We start from the raw sequence: 15,208 nt of genomic DNA on the forward strand, positions 1-15,208 counted from the left end.
TTAAGAGGAATAAGGTGATATACATAAACTGGCCAGTATGATCCCTGGCAATTAGTAGGGCTCGTATTCCATCCTGTCTACCTCACTGTCTCAAATCCCTTACGACCTTTATAAAATTGTTTATCTTTTTTGGCAAAAATTGAAAAAAAAATTTTATAATCATGCACTGAGAAAAAACTTGTTAAATGACTATAATAAGTATTAAATTCTGAAGCTGTTCATTTAAAAGCACTTCTCCTTTATATGGATAAATTAAATGCTCTTGTTATGAAGAACTGCTAAAATATATTTTTGGCTAAAAACGTGTCAATGCAATGCTGTATTTGGAGAAACATTTAGCTAATACAAATAGTTGAATGTGTTTCTTTTACAGAGAGATGTTCATGTCAGTCAATATATACAATTTACAGGCAATTATGGTAGAAGCCATATGTAGAATATATACTGTATATTTTCAGTCTTAATACAGCAAAGTATAATCTGCTTAGTATAGCACCACACAACAACTATTCATAACACACTTCCTGCAAATGATAAAGTAGTTATGATAAAGACTTAGAAGCCATAAGCCAGGTGTATATTGGAAAGTAAAATGAGCTAGGTTCCACATAAGTGGTATATTTTGACTGTAAAATAATATGTAAATTATTGCAGTAAACTCATTTTTTCCCCTCTTATGAGTTCTGGTTTGAAAAGTACCATGCAATTAAAGAGAGGTGGGCGGGGGGCAGAGAGAGAGAGAGAGAGAGAGAGAGAGAGAGAGAGAGAGAGGAAGCTGAACTAGCAAGAAATGGATTGTACTGACAGTGTAGGGCACTGTTAGTTGGAATAACATGTTCTTACAGTGCTGCTAATGAATCTGAATCTATTTCATGTCCAGTCTGTTTAGCTGAGTAATGAATATTTAGTAATCCCTGTACCAATGAACTCTAGATGCTGTAACACTAGAATAATAGATAGATTTCCCCATGTTCACTCTAGTCAAAAGTAACTTTTAATTCTACATCATGATTAAATAGGTCTTTCAGTGAAAGCAGCAGATCTTAGAACACGGGTGAAAGCGATGGATCTTCTTCCCATAAAAATGCACTTGGGCACATGCACAATTGTATGTATGGCTTCAGGAGACTCCAGGACCTGCTGAATCCCATATGCATCAGCCTGAAAGCCCTGCAGCTTTGTAATAGATGCAACTTTGGAGAGGAGGGGAGAATTCTTCTTAAGGCAGGTGAGAGAGTAAGGTCTTCTCTGCATGGCATATACAGATTAATCTGAAGAAGGATTAAATAACTCAATATTTTCATAAATATTAAAGTTCTAGGGAAATAATGGCTCATTATAAACTGTTTCCAGAACAAAAACAAATAGGCTTTATCAACAGTAAGGATTTGTATTTCATTTTATTATTTTTTTTAATATTAAAAAAATTTTAACATTTATTTTTATTTTTGAGAGAGAGAGAGAGAGAGAGAGAGAGAGAGAGAGAGAAAGCGTGAGCAGAGGAGGGGCAGAGAGAGAGGGAGACACAGAATCCAAAGCAGGCTCCAGGCTCTGAGCTGTCAGCACAGAGCCTGACGTGGGGCTCAAACCCATAAACTGTGAGGTCATGACCTGAGCCAAAGTTGGACCATTTAACCAACTGAGTCACCCAGGAACCCCAGGATTTGTATTTTAGACTGATTAACTTATGGAGTAGAGTCATTTATCACTAGTGTTTATAAAAATATGTAAGCCTAAATCATATAATCTTTTATAACATGTGACTTAATCACCAAAGACAAATGCAATGACCTGAGTCTAATTATTAAATTTTTCCATGAAATTTTGTATTTGTTTTGTTATGATTAATTAATATAGTGGCTTCCAAATCTGGGCAGACTTATTGAAATGCAAATTTTTAGATTCCATCATAGATACTTCGATGAAGTAGTTCTGGAATAGGGTCTAGAAATCTACATTTGAAGAAAGTTACGTATATCATTTTTTACAGCCAGTAGAACTCAGCTTTTGGGACTCACAGATGAATGTTACTACTGTGATCTGGCTGTTATGGTACATTGGTAACAAGTATCCATGATTTGCAGAACATACTGAATGCCAGGCAGACATCAAGGGAGGATTCAAGAGACGAGTGATAAAATTAGGGTCTTTCAAGTTCATGGAACTTCCATGACGCTGGATTAGGTGGCATTTACCAAGAAGACCTGCCCCAAACTTCTATCCTGAGAATCATGGCAGCTGACACACTTCCAGATGTGTGTGATCCTAGCGTGTATGTCAGAGGAAGGGCCTATGGTGTGCATGCTGAATTCAGGCTCACCATCATACTTAAGGAGAAAATGACAGGTTTGATGAGAGCTTCTGTTCTCATTAGCAAGGTGTGCAGAAAATTCATAATCTTAATAGAAGGGAGAAAGTTACATAGAAAAACCCCAGGAAGCACTGGCCTTCAATAAATTTGACAACATCAGGGGTGCCTGAGTGGCTCCGTGGGTTAAGCATCTGACTCTTGGTTTTGGCTCAGGTCATGATCTCACAGTTTGTGAGCTCGAGCCCTGCTTTGGGCTCTGTGCTGACAGTGAGGACACTGCCTGGGATTCTCTCTCTCTCTTTCTCTCTCTTTCTGCCTCTCCCCTGCTCATGCTCTCTCTCTCTCTCTCTCTCTCTCTCAAAATAAACATTAAAAAAATAAATAAATTTGACAATATCAAATCCTATGACAACAGGATGGAGAGATAATAATAGTAAACATACACTGAGTGTTTATCATGTATCAGTTTCCGAGTGAAGCACTTAAGATAATTATTTTACTTAACTGATTAAATCAGAAGAATCTTATGGGGTAGATATTTTTCTCCTCTGAGGAGAAAAGAGAAGAAAATGGAAGCTCAAAGAGTTTAAGTAACAGGCTACAAGTTACGTAGCTGTAACGCAGCAGAGCCTGAATCTGAAGATGCATTGACTCCAGATCCCATGCACCTAACCACTGTCCGTGTAGCGGAGAAAGAGAAGAAATGTCTGACTGGAGCTGTGCTGTCTCCCACCACCAGGTCCGTCATCACTGCTAACACAGAGTAGGTGCTGTAAACCAGTGTCAATTTTGTGTTGTCTCACCATTACCTCCACCTCAGAACAATCCATGCTGTGCAGGTGAGGCACAGGGAGACACAGGGTGGTGACTAGCCAGGGTCATGAGGCTTGTAGGTGGAAGGACTGGGTGCATCCCCAGGAAATTGGGTCTCAGAGTCCACACTCTTATCCTTGAAGCTATACCCAGAGTATTTATGTAAGAATTGTGTCTGTAATAAATGACAAGTTTTGAGGACCCCCACCGCCCCCCCCCCCCCCCACACAGGGTCTCCACTTCACTGAGCGGAAGATGTGCTTCTTCACATTTACCCATCCCTTTTCTTGAATATAGTATTTGTAAAAACTGATTGATTTGTTATGCCTTTGCAATCCTTTTCAGATTATCTTCTGCTGTGGAAGAACTGTTGAGTTATTATTTGGAGCACAGTGCCTCAATATGCTTTAAACTCTTCTATAAGACACTCTTCGGAGAATCAGCACTGATTGCATATTCAAAGAAAACGTTTCTTGGAGAGCCTTGGCAGAATGAACTAATTTTATTGGAATATGATGCTGGATTGGCTGTGTTGCCTTCCTATGTCTCACACACATGGCCTCCTGCATCCGTGTTTAGGCGGAAGTCCATGAAGCTGGGGAGAAGGATGCTGCCAGGCAGGCAGAGAACCCAAGTGCCTGAAGTGGTTTTTGATGGCAGCTCCTGTCCTGCAGAGATGTGCATCACATCCTGGTCCCTATACCTTGACTTCTGATGGAGAGTAAGCTGGTCATGGGTGGGTGGCTGAGAACACTATAACAAAGAGTTCCTTGAGCAAATATCCGGAGACTAGGATACATCAAAAAGCTTATTTTCACCAAATGCTCTATTACAACAATTCAAAGCATGTCTTTATCTTATAACTCTACTATGAATCAGCTTTGTACGAGAAGGTCTGAGTCTACTTCCCTTTCTGAACACAGGGAGACAGACTGAGGCAATATGATTATTTGCACAAGCATAATGTTCCCCCTTAATCCTCTTGACTTGTGGCCTCTGTGGTATGGATCAGTTAGCTGTAGTCTGTCTCTCATCTTTGCATCAAGTACATTACAAATTTAGTTGGAGTTTCAATTTTTACTGTGACTCCATGAGATTTACTCTGCTTGTCCTATATTAAAAAGCACCCTAGGGGCACCTGGCTGGCTCAGTCCATTAAGCAACTGACTTCTGCTCAGGTCATGATCTCATGGTTCAGAAGTTTGAGCCCTGTGTCGGGCTCTGCACTGACAGCTCACAGCCTGGAGCCTGTCTGGGATGCTCTCTCTCTCTCCCTCTGTCCCTCCCCCATTTGCGCTCTCTCTCTCTCTCTCTCTCTCTCTCTCTCTCTCAATAAATAAACTTAAAAAAATCACCCTATACAAAAAAATCAGCCATACCCCTACACCCCTCCCCCAGAGCATGGTCTACTTTTCATTTTCCCCCACAGAATTTATCACCTTATACTACTATATAATTTACTTATCATTTTTAGTGTTTATTGCCTTTTCCCAACTGGAATGTAAACTCACGAGCGCAAGAATCTTTGTTTTGTTCATTGAAACATACTAAACACATAGTACGTAGGTAGTAAGCAACTAATAAACAATGTCCGAATGCTTTCCCTTAAAATCAAGCTTTGATCAAGTCTGATTCAAAAGCAACCCATATTTCTGGTTTTGGAACTAGATGTATACTCGTTAAAGTTTTTTGTTGTCTCCAAATTTGAAACTGGCAGGTATAGTGTAAAAACAATCCAAGACTTACCTTGAAAGCCATTTTTAAAATCGGCTCCATGGGGTAAGAGATCTGGTATGTATTCACTGTAGCCACCTACATAAAACTGACTGACGACATTGAGACCAACCAGTCTTCCTGGGGAGACGATGGACTTATTTTTATGATCATCTACCTTCAAAAGGAAAAGAATTCAAAACTTATTAAGAAAAGGAATTAATTCCTCCGGGTGAACTGTTAAGCTACTGTTTTGTTATTTCCCATTAACTTGGCATGAAAAATTCACAATACCTGAATCTTGAAAAAATAAAAAACACCTCACCACTGTATTCTTTGCTTCCCTGCTGGTGTCTGTTACCATGGATATATTAATATAGCAGTCATGGTTTTGCATTTCAATCAAAATCATAGTTCTCCAAAGATTAGGAACTAGCATCCCACTGGTCTTCCTCCATCTAGCCTTGCCCCCCTCCCCTTCCATTCTCCATACAACCACCAGAGTCAGTTGTCAAAAAAAGTCGACTGTGGTACCCAAACCCCTTCTTCAATTTCTCAGTAGCTCCCAATAGCTCTTGATAAAAATGTAAACTTCTTAGCGTGACATCTAAGTCCTTTTATAATATATATCTGGTCTACACTTACCACCTCTTTTGCTCCTCCCTACCTGAAAACCACAATGAACTACTGGCATTCTTCAAACCCACACTGGGCACTGTTGTTTTTCTGGACCCCTATTTACTTGCAGTTATACTCAAGCATCATCTTTTTGGGGGGAGCATTTCTTGAGCCCTCTCTCACCTTATTTATGTTAGTCATCCCTCTTACTAATCCCCACACCACTTAGTTGCAAGCATGCCTCTACTGCTCAGCTGTATGCACTGGTCTGTGAACTGCAAGGGAAAGGCAGCATGGACCTGTTCCCCTCTCGTCTCCACTGCACAGATCCAACGATATATATAATGCGCGGCAAGTCTCTGGGACAGATGAAGGGATGACGTTTTACCTTCAGCCAGCCCATCTGGAAGAACCTCCCCAGACGGACTGTGTGGATGCCAAGGCTCAGATCGAGGGGATCACTGCTGATACTTGCTGTGCCCGCTCCCAGGTTGTAGGTGTAAACCACACTGCCCTCACGCAGACCCACAGCCAGGAAGTCATCGCTGTCCAACCCTGGGATGAGAAGATGTGTGGGGCATACTCACTGAGAGGAAATTCAGGAGTCTAGTAACCTTTGCTTTATTTTCTAGTTCTGAGGTATAGACAGCATACAGAAATTATAACAGACATCTAGCCTCTCAAGGGCACTCCGGTATGTGTGCGTCTGGATATTATTATTCACACCCCCAGAAACTGTCTGAACACTAAGAGTTTTTCTTTGAAGCCATGAGGGTTCTGGTCAACCCAGGGGAATGATCAATACATAAAAAGTTGGTATTAAAATCTCCTTTTTGTCTGAATGAAGTTCAGTGTGCACTTTACAATAAATAGAAATTTACAATAGACTAGAACTGCTCTGATAGTTCAGAAGATTCAAAAGATTGAGATAACCTGATTTCAGCTTTGAAATTCTATGATTTGAAGAGAGTTTTGAAAATTTTATTTCCATAATTGCTCAGGATATGCTTTAATTGTTCTATTACAAAAGCTCCTGACCATTTTCCCCTATGACTATTTAGAGGTGGGATGTTCTCGTGTTCCCTTTTCTCATTCTCTCTCCATTAGTTCAGGACCTTCCATGGAAAACAGTGAAATGCAGGACCAGAACACTCAGAATACAGCTCATACAGACCCATGGGAAAAGGGGCAGGTGGTTGGGAGAGTTCCAGCATCAGGCACTGGAGGAGGGTCATGGCAATGGTCTGGTGGCACTAGGAAGGTTGGAGATGGTTAACAGTGTAATTTCTGGCAGGTGAGCAGAACACCCATTGGTCAAGGCAGAGCTTAAGGTAGGTGGAGGCAAGAGATCTGTCCACAGGAAGAAGGGACCCAAATATATCATCTAATTTCTGAAAGATGTGTTTGTGAACCTTATTACTGAGGTTTGCAGGTGGGAAACTGAGGCAAGAACTTCTGCTTGCAGGAAGAACCTAAGGCCTGATAGAAGAGGTTTAATCATGGGGCAAAAAGCAGAAGCGAGTCCTTGAACATAGACGAATTTTGTTGTGAGTATTCACAATCTCCCCCTCCTACATTTGTAAGAGTCATAGGCTGTATGCTCCCTTGGTTTCTGTTGTTAGGCTAAGCAAGGTAAAGGAGACAAAGATCTGTAGGGGTGTGGGTTTCCAGATAGCCTAGGGAGATAGGTTTCCAAAGGCACTGGAAAGTGGAAGACAGAAATATTATTTAGAGGTACTTGAACTCTACCTGTGCTTTTCTAATGAGTCTGCCATGGGCCCTGAGCTGGGTTATTTTGGGGAGCTCCTTAGGTGAGTATAATATTGCAGCCAAGGTTGAGAGTCACTGTGTTAAGTGCCATATCATTGCCTAAACATGCTGGGAACTTAGCAAATCTCATTTTCCCTCTCTCAGGTGACTCCTTCCCACCTGCAATGTTGCACTGGGTTAGCTGGGTTATAGATTTAAAATAGGAAGAAGTCCCAGGAGAAGACAGATTCAGGAAGGCAGTAAGGCAGAAATTGGAGAAAAACCACAATTAGAGATTGGAGAAATCTTTCAGGCAGCAGTTGGACTTTAGAAGACACAGGGAAAGAAGGCTGAAGACAGAATTGTAAGAGACTTTTCTGTGGGCTGTGAATAGGGATCTTTTTGAGGCATTCTAGTGGGCATCTGAATTGTCTTTTCAATTGTTCAGATTTTTGGGCGGGAGACGGCATTTTGCCAATGGAACTGGTGGTAGGAGCGTAATTTATTTCAGCCATATCCTTCTCTTTTTTCTGTCTTGTTGCCATTCTTCTTCCTCGAGTCATGGAAAGCCTCTATCATGCCAGGTACAACATGACCCTCCAGGTCCTCACAGCCTGGCTGGGAGGAGATGGGAAAATTTTCTCCTGTGCCATGGAGATCAGAGGAGGAGCAGCATGGGGGCAGCCATTATGCGAACAGCCATGTTCCAGGGAATACAAGTAGGGATGCCCCAACAGGTAGGGAGAAGTGTAGCCAGGGAGCTAATCAAACTGTCAAGCAGATGATAGCATCTTATTTACATACGATGGGGCCATCAGGGTTGTTTTCCTTTTCTCTGACACATCTTCCCCTTTGGACCTTTCCTCAATTGTAATCCCTGATGGTGGGTAATGGTGTAGGTAAGAGAAAGGAAAGCAGCTAACTACCATTGCTGGTGCCTGGAAGGTGAACGTTATTTAGGGAGTTGGAAGTGCTCTAGGGTGATTTTTTGCAAACCTGGAAGTCCATCACAATCACTCAAGGAGCTCATCAGAAATAGATTCTAGGGATGTCTGGGTGGCTCAGTTGGTTAAGTGACTTGATTTAGGCTCAGGTCATGATCTCTTGGTTTGTGGGTTTGAGCCTTGCGTTGGGCTCCCTCTCTCTCTGCCCCTCCCCTGCTCATGCTCTCTCTCTCTCTCTCTCTCTCTCGCTCTCTCTCTCTCTCTCTCTCTCAAAGTAAATAAATAAACTTAAAAGAACCCAGAAATAGATTCTAGACTTACCTTATGCCCCTGTGTGAGAATCTTGGGTGCTAAGTCCTGGAAGGTGTGTGTGTGTGAGTGTGTGTGTGTGTGTGTGTGTGTGTATTTTTAACAGCCTTTCCATCTGTTTATGAAGCCTGACTAATATTAATAACTCTAGGAGGGCCAAGTCACATGACCCATCTGTCACATTGGGCTTTGTGTTCAGAAGGGCCTCATGTTTGTTTTAATGCTCTGTTGTCACTTTTTGAAAATCTTTGAGCTGAAGGTTAGGTCCATGTGACAACAAAGCATGAGTGGAAACAGAGGCATTACATACATGCAAATGCATGTTTGTTTCTTGCCACCCCATTCACATGTAGTGTTTGTAAACAGAATCCCCCCAATACTGGGAGTTCAGTGAGACTCAAAATGAGTAACAAGGTAAGTGTGTTGCTTCTAAAGACTGAGTAGGGATGCTGCTGACCCACCAAGAGATTATGCACACAGCCTGAACCACAACTTGCTTCCAGCATGGAAAGGCAATGGTGATCTCAGAAACTTGAAAGACCAAGGAGCTTAGCCTTCCTTTCTTATTTTCATTACTTCTCTGCATTGGCTAATCACTTACACTGAAAATGGTGACATCAAAGGAACAGGAGAGAGAGGGAAGCCCATAGATACCTTTCTTTTCAGTCTTTCCTCACACACCAGGAGGCCGAGGGGAAAGAGTGTGGACAGAATGTGGGTGTATCAAGAAGTGAAATAAAGACAATTGACTTAATTTTGTGCAGCTTCTCTAGAGTTCCAGCAAGAAAGAAATATACATGCAGGCATAAGCTCTAAAATGCCAACTGCATAATTTTGGTGATTCTGCATATGAGTTACATGGTTTTATATTTGCATTTTAAACTGACATAAATAGCAACTAAAAGACACCATAAAGGTTGAGAGACCACTGAGGTAAAGAAGTGCTTTCATTACCTTTTTTTTAAGTTTATTTATTTTGAGAGAGAGAGAGAGAGAGAGAGAGAGAGAGAGAGAGAAAGAGAGAGAGAGAGGTTGGGGCAGAGAGGAAGAGAGAATCCCAAGCACTTAATAGTGCAGAGCATGATGTGGGACTGGAACTCACAAACTGTGAGATCAGGATTTGAGCTGAAATCAAGAATTGGACGCTCAACTAAGCCACCTAGGTACCCCTTTAATTACCTTTTAATGGCATTTTTTCTTTGCTTTTTCAACAAGGGACCCTGAATATTCATTCTCCAATGGGCCCCACAAATTACACAGCCTTGCCTGAGGGGGCCCTTTGTTGCCTTCATAAAACAAACTGGGAAAGAAGAGAAATGAAGACAAGATTGACCGTGCATCTGAGGCTGTTGGGAGGCTTTTTTAGGTAGATAAGACGTTGAGACTTGTGGGGGCAGATCTGCCTTGGGGTTTGTGGGGTGACGCTGATGCACACGTGGATCCTTAAAGGTCACATAGCTGCTAAGTGGTGCTCTTAACCATTGTCCGCGTAGCAGAGAAAGAGAAGTATGTGTCTGGCTGGAGCTCTGCCCATCACTAACCCTTCCTGAATGTTCCTCTCTGAGGAATAAAAGGAATAATAATTATCTCTTAGGAGTTTTCTAAGGATTCAGTGATATTTAATGTGTAGGTATCAGCACAGTGCCAACCTAGCACATAGTAACTTCTCAATAGATTCAGGTTTTTTTCTTTTCCCCTTGACTATTTCCTGATCTTAGCTTTGTGTATCCCATTTTCTTCTGCTGCTTCATTAATACAAAGCCTGGGAAGCAGGACTCCTGGTTCCTGGTCCGTGACCCCAAAGGGAAAACAGCAGAATTTTTCTTTTTTCTTCTTCCTAAAGCTATAGCCCTGATTGCCTCAGTCCATTACTCTGATCTAATTACAATTTTTTGGAGGGTCAACAATGGAGGTGAAGTGAAGTGACCTAAAGGTATGGTTTGTTAGCGTCCATTTATATGTCTTATGTCACTTTCCTGTAACTTAGTGAAGTGAAAATTTCTTGCCTTCAAGCACATAATATAAACAATGACATATTTCAAACAACCACCACTAATTGCATCCTCAAATTTAAGTGTTCCTTTATGACATTATTCTCTGAGTAGCTTTGAAGAATATATGGGCAATTTCTATTTTTACATTTGCCAATTCACCAAGTTACAGATGATATTTGGCATTGATACTATTAGATAGAGATTTTTAGTGATTGACACAGTGAGTTTCTTCATGAAAAGAATTGGAACTGAGCTCACTTGGCATGCACAACACAAAGCTAGTGAATCTTAATGAAACCAGGCTTAGGAAGAAGATTTTCAGACAAAGCAAGGGATATTTGTTGGATATTACTCAGGGGCTGGTGCTAAGAAAGAAGGATTTAGCGAGATTATGTTTTGCAAGTGATAAAGGGGAGGAAGGAAACAAGAGGAGAAGACTTTGGATGAATAGTAGTTAAGAATAACAAGATCTAGGAAGTTAATAAAAATCCTTTTAGAACGTACAGGAAAAAAAAAAACCAAACCAAACAAACGTGGTCTCTCATTGGCTAGAAAGAAGAGTCATAACTCAATTCCACAAATATTGTTAAGCAGAGGGCTTTGAAGTGGGTATATTGTGGTGAGCCATATTAAGCATTATAACAACTCATAGTATTGCTTATAAGAAATGTCATGGGGAAAGAAGATGGGACACTGGTCAGAAAAGCATCCAGACTCATAATGGACAGAGAATAGTGACTTAGCAACAGAAGCAAGGACTTAGTCTAAGTGAAGAGAGGGATGGTAGCCAGGGTAACAATGATGAAAAATGGAAACAAAGGAATGCTTGTGCACTGTTGGTGGGATATAAATTGGTGCAACCACTGTGAAAAACAGTGTGGAGTTTCCTCAAAAAATTAAAAATAGAAATACCATAAAACCCAGTAATTCCACTAGTGGGTATTTATCCAAAGAAAATGAAAACACTAATTTTAAAAGATACATACACCCCAGGTTTACTGAATCACTATTTACAATAGTCACGATATGGAGGTGTCCATTGATATATACATCAGGGAGTAAGTGGGGAGTAAATGGGGAGATGGGAAAGATGGGTGAAGGGGATTGGGAGGTACAGGCTTGCGGTTATGGGATGAATAAGTCATCAGGATGTAAGGTACAGTGTAGGGAATACAGTCAATGGTTTTGTAATAGCGTTGTATGGTGACAGATGGCATCTACACTTGTGGACGTACCATAACATATGAATCCTATGAATTGTATGAGTCACTATGTTGCACATCTGAAACTAATGTACATTGTGTATCCAATATACTTCAATTTAAAAAAAAATGGAAACAAGGTGAAGGATGCTGCCATGGATATTCTGGAAGGAAAGATCAAAGAGGTTGAATTTTACTGGATTTGTCTGTTTGTAGCTTGTTTTTAAACCTAAAGGTTTTACTATTTATATCAGCAGTTCTCCAACATGGCTGGAGCATACCAGTACAGCCTCTGATTAACTGGAAAATATGGGCAGGAAGGGGAAATTTATTATATAGGAGAAAGGAAGGGTATCAAATGTTTCAGATAGTAAGCTCAGGAGAAATACAGGTCACTTTAATCTGAAGGAAAAAGAGAGGGACAAAAACAGAGAGAAAATAGGCAGAACTTTGTAGCACTCCTACACACCATATGGTAATTGTAATGGAATTTTAATGAGAAAAAATATGTAGATTAAGTAACAGTAACAGTTATTAGAGTTGGGCTAATCAACTTCACCTTGAAGGAAGACCTGAAGAAGAGTAGCTAGTGGTTGGAACTATTGATTCACCAACAAAGTCCTTAAAAGGAGGAATAAGACTCATGTATAAAAGAACCAACTGAAGCCTATGCATTGGAGAGAATTGCTGGGAGCACCTGTCCTGCTGTTTCTTCTGCTGATTCTGGTCAGTCACTGTCTGTTGTAAATCATAGATCTGCATGAGCATGTGCTCTCACTTGGTCTGCTTAGAAGGATACCCCAGAAATTAGACCCTGGAAAGAGGCAGAAGCTCACTCTCAGGTGCCCTGGTGAAGGTTCAGCACTGTGGGAGGGTTGTTCCTTGGATTCTTGGGCTGTTCCTTGGTTCTTCTGAGGGCGCGTATTGGGAGTCTAAAACATTTATAGAGACAGTGCTGTAAAATCCCTGCATATTTCGGTGCTCACCGGTTAACCTAAAGGTTACCATTGAGACTTTTAATGTCACAGAAGGATGAGAATTCTTGTTCAGATGTCAAACAATCTTTTAATTCCAACAGAAAAAAAACTTTCTGAAGTATGTCATTTATGATGCAATTTTGATTTATTTAGAGAAAGAGTGATTGTGATTTGTTCTTTCTTCAAACTATTTTTCCAATATGGTGAAGTATTATCATGTACTAAATCTAATTGTAATGTACTTGGAACCCACAGAAGTAAGAAGTGCCCCAGGTATCACAAGGGCAGGAGAGTTTAATCTTGGGCTCCTTGCTAATTGAACCTCTGGCTACTCATTTCCTCTTCTCTCTCTCTTTCAAAAAAATGGCGATGATAATACTAACACAGGATTGTCTCTAGTAATAACTCAAAGTTTTTTATAATATCTTTGCAAATGGACTCAGAAATTCTAAGTGACAAGTGGATTTCTCCTCTCCCTTCTTCCTTTCCTGTTCTGAATGAAAGAAGAGATGGGAGAGGAGCCACCAAGATGATTCTGTTTCCTTCTGTTCCAGTGAACCCTGCTTGGTGAACAGTTCCTGATTCCTGTGGGAGTTCCCTCTGAGAAGCCAGACCTTCGGTACAGATGCTTTGTGAGCATATTTGACTATTATTCCAGGGCCTGTAAAGCTTTTAGATTTCTGAAAGAAGGAAGCTGCTTTTTAATAAAATATTCTTGACATTGGTGCACAATGGTGCTGACACAGAGACACCAAGATAAACTTAAGAAAGCTTTGGTGGACTGTTCACATGGTCATGAGCATGTATCTTCAGGTTTTGGAGAAGCTAAATTAGATATGAATGAAGAGTTAGATTGGGTAGGATTGATTTTAGGAAAAAAAAATGGAAGAAGCTTATGAAATTAGAATTGAAGCTAATGTGATGCAAAGCAAAAAATGTATCTAGGCTGATATGTGAGAAATAAGACTCAAAAGAACGAAAGTGTCACCTACTGGAACAATTCACATTGAGTAGTGGAAGATTCTAGACCTTCAAGCCATTTTTACTCCATATTCAGTGACAGTGTCTGCTTTAGTGAGTGCTAAACTACAATTAGGATGTGACTGGAACACATATTCTCAGTTTATCTTAAGATTGGTACGGTACAGCTTTATGGTGGCAAACTCTTAGCTTCCTGTTCTGTTGCTATGACCATTAAAGTAAGGATATTCTAGCATTTATAAAGCATCAGAACCATGCTTTCTGATAGCCATGTCCACGATGCTTCTTTGTTAGCCATTGTGTACAATGGAGACCACGTAGTTTCTACTTTAGGGGATTAGATGATTAAAATGTGGGCAATGTAAACTGGCTACTGTTTGTGGCCAAATCAGGATGCTGTCCTGGCTTCCAGCTGTGCTGGTGAACAGACAGTGAGGTCAGGATGATAGTAACAACAAATGCAACACTGTGCTCAGAGTACATGAAAATGTGATAAAATGCATATCCTGAGGCTACATATGGCACATATTTTTCTGTGTTTTGAATAAAAAGACCTGAGACTAGAAAAAGTGGGAAGTCTGGATCTCTCTTGCTGTTTGCTGTCAGAGATGAGAATATGAAAATAAAGGATGTAAACACCAGTTTGTGGGTAGACTTGAATTTCCATAAGGTGTTTGCTTCTTGGAAGTGTAGAACAAACGGTGAAGATGTGGGCTTATAGGTGACTGATTTGCACTTGGCCCCTCCTCTTTTTTTGCCCTCTGGATGTTCTTCTATGTTATCAAGGTTTCCTCCATTGACCTATGCTTAAACAAACATTCCTTTCCATTATGTATATACATATATATATATACACATATATATAAAGGGGGGACTTGCAAGGATCTACATATTTTTGTCATTTTCAATGCCGTTTAAGCACTGGTCAAATGTGACAATTTTCATGTATTTCTAAGTCAGTAAAGGGAATTAACTTCATGTGGTTTTTTTGACAGTCTTAAGAACTCAAAATATGTAATAACCTAGACAATGTTGACATTATGGTCCAGGATATTTAATTTCATGAAAGCTAAGATTTGATAGTTTGAGGTTGTCAGGAAGAAATTCTCACAATTTCTAGTCACTATGATGTGATTACAGAGGAAAATAATGAACATTTTTCTATAGTAAAAAATATCGGAGATGAACATACACTGTCAGTTGTGTTACAAGATGCCTCAGTACTATGGAGTTGGGAGATGTGTAACATTAAGGAATTGGCTACAACCTGCTCTCTCATTCATCAGGCATCTTCCTTCTGCCCGATCTGAATCAAGGCTCTACAAAAAACAGGATGAGCTGATTAGATTTTGTGACACTCCCCCTTTCATTTTTCTTTTTCTCTCCCGTAGATGACATTCATTTCATTTTTCCCCCCAGAAAAACATCAAGCAATATTTATGTGCTCTTATTTCTGTTACAGTTAATAACCAAGGGCTTGAAGTAAATAAGAAATTAGTTGCCATGAAATATAAGGTAACCTTTCATAGTTAATTACTGCAGCATAGAAGACCTACGTGCCAGGGACTGACATAAAGCTATGCACACAAAGCACTTA

General features: G+C 40.4%; 1 protein-coding gene across 1 annotated transcript in view; it reads right to left on the bottom strand.

Annotated features, from left to right (window-relative positions):
- The window catches only part of EYS (eyes shut homolog), a 1,626,372-nt gene that overhangs the window by 65,323 nt on the left and 1,545,841 nt on the right, over positions 1–15,208 (bottom strand). Inside the window, exons 37-38 of the mRNA XM_047860135.1 lie at positions 5,844–6,010; positions 4,871–5,015 (exon numbers count right to left, since the gene is read on the bottom strand). Of these exons, the coding sequence (XP_047716091.1) occupies positions 4,871–5,015; positions 5,844–6,010 (312 nt within the window). The remainder of the gene's footprint in view (positions 1–4,870; positions 5,016–5,843; positions 6,011–15,208) is intronic.

Source organism: Prionailurus viverrinus, chromosome B2 (assembly GCF_022837055.1).
Source record: "Prionailurus viverrinus isolate Anna chromosome B2, UM_Priviv_1.0, whole genome shotgun sequence".
NCBI classification, from domain to species: Eukaryota; Metazoa; Chordata; class Mammalia; order Carnivora; family Felidae; genus Prionailurus; species Prionailurus viverrinus.